The sequence below is a fragment of the Plectropomus leopardus genome, chromosome 12 (genome assembly GCF_026936395.1).
Source record: "Plectropomus leopardus strain MGB_pleo_1.0 chromosome 12, ASM2693639v1, whole genome shotgun sequence".
NCBI lineage: Eukaryota > Metazoa > Chordata > Actinopteri > Perciformes > Serranidae > Plectropomus > Plectropomus leopardus.
The window spans coordinates 11,943,477-11,949,919 of NC_142187.1; the positions used below are offsets into that span (position 1 = coordinate 11,943,477).

The 6,443-nt window shown below is 36.4% G+C and overlaps 2 protein-coding genes across 3 annotated transcripts; one reads left to right on the forward strand and one right to left on the reverse strand.

Annotated features, from left to right (window-relative positions):
* Window positions 1–620: 620 nt before the first annotated feature.
* On the reverse strand, window positions 621–1,468 carry LOC121963811 (MICOS complex subunit MIC26-like). The gene has a single exon (XM_042514056.2). The coding sequence runs from the start codon at window positions 1,466–1,468 to the stop codon at window positions 875–877; it is 594 nt and encodes a 197-aa protein (XP_042369990.2). The 3' UTR covers window positions 621–874.
* Window positions 1,399–6,085, forward strand: dnaaf6 (dynein axonemal assembly factor 6). Of its 2 annotated transcripts, none has more exons than XM_088085116.1 (7): window positions 1,399–1,531; window positions 2,399–2,543; window positions 3,366–3,432; window positions 3,552–3,657; window positions 4,548–4,644; window positions 5,454–5,539; window positions 5,774–6,085. In XM_088085116.1, exons 2-7 carry the CDS (start codon window positions 2,451–2,453, stop codon window positions 5,901–5,903), a joined length of 579 nt encoding a protein of 192 aa, XP_087941242.1. In that variant the 5' UTR covers window positions 1,399–1,531; window positions 2,399–2,450; the 3' UTR covers window positions 5,904–6,085. The 2 variants fall into 2 exon arrangements, with proteins under 2 accessions (XP_087941242.1, XP_087941243.1); XM_088085117.1 differs by lacking the exon at window positions 1,399–1,531 and adding an exon at window positions 1,558–1,852.
* Window positions 6,086–6,443: the final 358 nt, after the last annotated feature.

Genomic DNA, 6,443 nt, shown 5'->3' on the forward strand with positions numbered 1-6,443 from the left:
TACAGTGTTCACCTTTGGGTTCCAGGCATTGTCCTAGGTCATATTGTAATTACAAATAATTCAATTTGGTTTCTTACAAATGGCTAATGAACATTATGGGAAGGGTAATATTGCTAATTTAATCTGGGTTTTTGAAAAAAATTGACATCTCACATTTACAGCTTTTAACTCCTTCAATGTAGCTTTCATGATGTTTAACATTATAAGGCTGCAATTCCTAATTATTTTCATTATTGATTAATTATATTGATTAATTAGCCAAACATGTTCTCAATCGGTCGGTTAATTGCTTGCTGTGTAAAATGCTAGATAAGATTAAAAAGTGTTCATAACAATTTGCTAGAGCCCAAGGATGTCTTCAACAGAAACCCAAATATATTAACTTTACTTTATCAGACAAGGAAGCAAATTCTTACCATTTATAAACTTGACTGTTTTTCTTGGAAAAATTACAATTAATTGATTATCAAAACGGTTTATTTTTCCCTAAATGTGTTTATTGAACAATTGGAATTTATTTGTATTAATTTACATATGGCTTTATTTTTGACAATGCTCATTAAGAAGTTAAGCTATCAACACTTAAAAGTCTAAAATCAACAAATGTTTCAAGACTTAAATGTAAGACAGTTGATTTTTTATTGATTCTCTAAATAAATATACATTCAAATCAGAAGCAGAGGTAAATCATTCAAGTTGCAAACTCGTGACAGGCCATGCCCGGCCTGAGTTACATGAGAAGCTTAGTGCAAAAAGTGGGCATGAGGAAGTCACACACACATTAGTGCCTGTCTAAGTAGCACGTGTCAATCTACTGTATTAGGCAGCTGCTGATTTCTTATTGCTGAGTTGTTGCAGAATCACACAGGGGTCCTCAGGGTTTAGTCTCTGAGTCGGAGCTTTTCCCAGCTTTGGTTTGAGGATTCACCATCTTCTCCAGGGCAGCGTAGCCTTGCACGGCTCGCTCGTACACGGAGTCTCCGGTTGACTTTGCGATGGCCGCAGCTCGCTCCGGGTAGTACAGGGAGGCGCTCACGGTCATCAGGCCCGCCGGGTAGATGAGCTTTTTAAGCCTGGAGCCTCTGCCAAGAAATAGTCCCAGGACACCGGTGAAGCCAATAACTCCTGCCCGGGGATAGAAGTCCTTCGGCGGGTTCTTCAAGTAGGCATAGGTGTCATCCCCCCACTTGACAGCGCTTTGAACTTTGGGTTTAATTTTGTTATAGGCGCCCTGACACCAATCCGTGTATGGCTCTGTGAGCTTCCTGAGAGAGGCGACACTCTGCTCCAGCTGACCCGCCTCGGGCTCCACATGCCGGAACTTCTGCTGAGGAGCGCTGTACAGCGACAGCTCGTCCCGGAGCAAAGGGGCGGTCGTCTCTGTCTCCCCGTCACCGGCAGCAGCAACCACGGTGATCGGCAACAAACTCACAGCTCCCGGCATTGCACTACCTGTCACCTTCAACATGATCCCTGCGGGCCATGCATTCGCTACGGTGTCTGAGGAGGGACACGACTAGTACTCGAAGCGGTAATCACTTCGCCTTTCAGCCGACTTTGGACAAACGCTTTACAGTACCCTTAAAAACAACATCAGGGCCAACCTATATCAAAGATAGATAGACATATAGATAGATAGATTTTATTTATAGCTGATCGTTCATTAAGTATATGTAATAGGCTACGTATTAAGTCGGATTGTTATTTAATTAAATGCGGTTATTTGATAGGCACTTGTTGTTCCTATGGGAACTCGTGTTATTGTGGAGTACCTTAATATATTCCTAATTATACTGAATCAAGGAAAAAATAGAGCACAGAAGCCTAAAATCTGCCACATGTTTATGCATCAGTAAGTATATTCTTCTTGTTTGGAAAAAAAAAACAGTTTTGGAAAGGCGTTTGCGGTTATCTAAATATATTTTTTAATTCAAAACTTCTCGTTCAAAAAGTATATTGTTTAATCGATTCGAATTTTTACAAGGCCAACATTTGCTTTAAGTACGAGACGTCCTCCACAACTGAAAGTAAGATTTTCTATTTATTTATGCCTATTTATTTATTTATGTATTTATTACTGCACTATTAAGACTTGCTTATTACACTTAGTCTATGTTAATAACATAGCTGTGATTTTTTTGTCGAGTGTAGCGACCTTGTTCAAAACTATCTGCCTCTCTACTTTTCGTTCATTCATTTGATCGAGGGTTCATCTTCGTCAGTGACGTCACTGGTTCCCATGGCAGCCTGGTCGTCTCCAGGGAAACGGAAAGCGTCAACAGGAACAGTCCAAACGTTCAATTAGCGATAGCTTTGTTTTTTACATATTCATGCTTATGTTATTTTGTACTGAATGGTTTGGGTTTTGTTTTGTTTTTTTCCAGTTTTTTACGTTTAGAGGGAGTAGCCTAGTTGTTCTTTGGGGATAAAGGAAACTTGTGCTGTCTTGAATGGAGTGTTTTGGAGTATCATCCGCTCACAACCTTCAGGCTCTGTCTGCTTTGTTATCACCTCAGCAGGATGATGATGATGAAGACTGTACAGTAAGATATTGATATTGTACACACGAATCACTCATCTAGTTTGCACAGATTTCGATAGTGCGTTTACTTCATTTGGTCATGGTAAATGTTAATACTCTTGCTACTGTGTGCGTGTCTCAAAAAAATATAAAGAATCTTTAACCCTTTAGAAACTAGATCAAAATCAGTTTTTCTTTTTTCAGTTTTTTAAAATGTATTTATTTATTTCTTGGTGCTGTATTCTGAGCATTTAAAAGCATTTAAACTGATGTAACCTAACAAAAACTGGTTTGATTTCTTTTGAAAACACGAGGGAAAAGAAAACAAGCAACTTGGTTAAAAAAAAGTCCTGCAAATTGGAAGAAAAAAATAGTAACGTGTGACAAGAAATTACTTGTAAATAAACTGTGAGGAGATTATTAGATGTTATACGAAAAAAGAAAAATGTCCAGAAAATTATATTTAGCATTTTTATCATATTTACAGAAAAAAATATTCTATATATAAAGGTAATTTTCTTGACTTAGTTTATATATATATATATATAGTTTTCTTTTATTTTAACTTTTCTTGGTCATTTTTGGGCCATTTTTGCTTATTGCCTTCTCCCCATGTTTTGAAAGAAATAAAGCCAATTTGCTCTGGTTTCAAAGAGTTAAAGGAAGACAAAAACTAGTGCTTTTCTGAATTTCCTTCTGGTTAGTTAACAGTTTGTTTGTATTGTTTTTTTCCTTGTATAACTGTCTTGAAGTGAGTCTGCAAAGACTGGATGACTTTAGTGTTTATTTGAACTAAAGCTTTAAGTCTGTGTTGGCTTACAATAACATCAGTTTATTTCAACAGAATGTGGCTGCTTGTGCACAGCTGGGTCCTGGACATATCGGGCCCCCACCCACAAAAGATATAGAAGGTAGGCTTTGTATTTCTTGTACATAACTCCTAAAAAATACCCTAACCCCTAAGTCATTAACTCAGATGGCTTGATGAAATATAAAGACAAACTTTGCTTGTGTATTGCTGTTTATTCAGTGTCATCTGCCTACGTGAAGAAGAACAGCAAAGACATCTGGAGCGAGGAGGAGGTGGCTGAGGCTTCCCAGTACGACGATCTTGCTGACCTGCGGCCACGACCAGAGTAAGACCACAGGGCAGAAAGAAACACGTGAACGGTTTACTGATGTATGAAGGGGTCAAACACTAAAAGCAGACATTTTCCACTTAGTTCTTTTTTTCACTCATTCCCTCCATCCAGACTGCACCTTTCATCAACCTTACTTCTTGAGTTCTTTTGATTCATTTGCTTTTATATTGATATCATATGCTTTTAACCTGGATCAACATCACTTTTCTTGTGCTGTATTCAGACATCTTGACAAGTATTTAAACCTTTGAACAAATTTGTTTGATTTCTTTCAAAAACACGGGGGGAAGGCAAAGAGCAACTTGTCCTGCAAATTGCAAAGAAAAAAAAGTACATTTAAAAAAATGGAAAAATGTCCAGAGAAGTATATGTTTATTATTTACTATAATTATATATATTTAAATTATTTTACAGAATTATTGCAATTTTTAAAGCAGTTTTTTCAGATCATTTCCTAGTTCTGTGTTTTTGTTTTTAATCATTTATTATTAATGTTCACATTTTTTGTTTTTGTTGTTCGGTTTTTCGTTTATTTATTCATTTAATTTTAAGTTGCTCATTGCCTTCTTCGCATGATTTTAAAAGAATGCAATCCAATTTGCCCAGATTTAAAAGGGTTAGCTCATACCTTTCTCATTATGAAACTTTGTATAATTATTACTTAATGCTCACCTCACTTACCCTTGTTCTATAAACTAATTTTAAAAATACAAGGGAAAGCAAGACTGCCTGTAGGCTACAGAAGTATTAATCACAAATACAGACCACATTTTCCACTCTCTGTTTACCTCAGCTGACACTCACATCTGCCTGCTTCTTTCTGTTTGTTGTTTGCTATTAATTCTGTCTAGTGTTTGAAGTGTGTGCATAACCTTTGTGTTCAGGTATGAAATCATCCTGAAGCAGAGTGTGGGGACAGAGGATCTGTTCTTGGGCTTAAACAGAAAGGACCCGTCTTCCATGTGCTGTGAAGCCATGCTGGTAACTTATGAAATGCCAACAGACCCCCCTTCCCCGTTTTTGATACTGAAAGAATTAATGCGACCAGGACAGCAAGAGAAGACAAGATTAGTGTTGGGTAGTTTCAGATAATTAAATGCAAGAAGTAGATCATTTCAGGCATAATAAAGAAATAAGCATTTTGAAACTGTTTATGAGCAGTGTAATAATGTTATAAGGCATAAAATCAAAAAGTTAAGCAACACAGATAAGGCAGAGGAAGTGTAACTATAAAGGAAATCAAAGCAGAGGTAAATAAAGAGTATACATTTTTTTGTTTTCCCATACAGAGACAGAATCCAGTCAGAGAGGAAATTGTTAGAGCAAATTGGTCAGTTTCTCTCAAAAACACGGGGGGAAAAAGGCAATGAGCAACAGATTTTTCCACTAATGGTAAGAAATTAGAGGACTTAGAAAATTACTTTTTTTTTAAAAAAAAAGCAAGGGAAAAAATATATTTATACCTATTAAAATTAGATATTTAAAACGATGTCTCAGAATCATTTTAATTTTAAGCACTTTTTTTCCAGGTCTTGTTAGCCTTTTTTTAACTTTCTTTTTCATATTTTTGTATTGTTTTGTTCGTTATACTAATTTGAGTTTTTTTTTATTTGTTCTTTTTATTACTTTCTTTGGGTCAATTTTTGGGTCATTTCTTCTTTTGTTGACTATGCAGCCACCTTGTATTTTTGGAAGAAATCAAGCCAGTTTGCTCAGGTTTCAAAGGGTTAAACTGTGAACAGTCAGTGTACAATAATAAAGATGCTGACTTTTTTTCCCTTCACTTTTAGGTGAAAATCAAACTACCAGAAACGAAAGCAACAGATGTGGTCCTGGATGTAAAAGAAAAGTTCCTTGATCTGCGGACACCAAAATAGTAAGGGATGCTTTGAAAATGTTCTCTTTCATTTTTAATCCCCTCAAGACGGAGCAGCGGCGGTTTTGACCAAAAGCTCCAGACATTTCCTTCTAATCAGAGGTTCACATCATGATCTGAGCTTTGATTGCTGTTTCACACCGCTCTTAATATCCTCCTCTCTCAGATGCACACTCTCTCCCCTGTGCTCTCTCCATCATCTCTTTAACCTGTCTCCCTTCCCTCTCTCCTCAGCAAACTGGGTCTTCATCTCCCACATCCGACCCACAGCCACGGGGGGAAAGCTCAGTTCTTCAGCGAGAGGGGGGAACTGGAGGTGACTCTGCTAATGAAGCGGCCCTTAGATTTTATCAACATGCACTGAGGAAGAATGATAAGAGACAAGTATTCAAAAGACACAGAGCAGATCTAAAACCAGCATACAGTAGAGAAGATGCGTTAAAGAAAGAGATGGTTAAAAATGTTCTGTGAATGCTGATTTTATGGTATTTTTCACGTCTGTCCCCTCTAATTCCATGAGTATTAAAATATGGTTTTCTAGTCTGATTAAGTGATTGCTTTATCAATAACCATAGATGGCAAACTCAAGTAAGCTTTGCCCATAATACACATAATAGGTGCCATTTAGAACTGTGGGCATTTAACCCTTTAACAGTCACACTAAGAAATACTTTTGCAAAAAATGAAACAACATTATAGACCGTAGAATATTCTAACAAAAAGCATCAATTTATTGAGAAAAAAAAACATTTTCCTAGTATAATGCATTGTAAAAGGTGTGGAATATAATAGAAATCTGAAAATAAAATATAAACATATTAACATAAATAATAAATAAACATATTAAAATAAATAAAGAGATGCAAATAAAAATGAGTCTAGTAAAAAAAAATCTGTATAGAAT

Bases quoted from the DNA above. Each gene is read 5' to 3' on its own strand.
- LOC121963811 (XM_042514056.2), bottom strand. From the start codon at position 1,468: ATGTTGAAGGTGACAGGTAGTGCAATGCCGGGAGCTGTGAGTTTGTTG.
- dnaaf6 (XM_088085116.1), top strand. From the start codon at position 2,451: ATGGAGTGTTTTGGAGTATCATCCGCTCACAACCTTCAGGCTCTGTCT. The intron at 2,544-3,365 runs GTAAGATATTGA...TTATTTCAACAG, and splicing joins ATGATGATGAAGACTGTACA to AATGTGGCTGCTTGTGCACA. The intron at 3,433-3,551 runs GTAGGCTTTGTA...CTGTTTATTCAG, and splicing joins ACCCACAAAAGATATAGAAG to TGTCATCTGCCTACGTGAAG.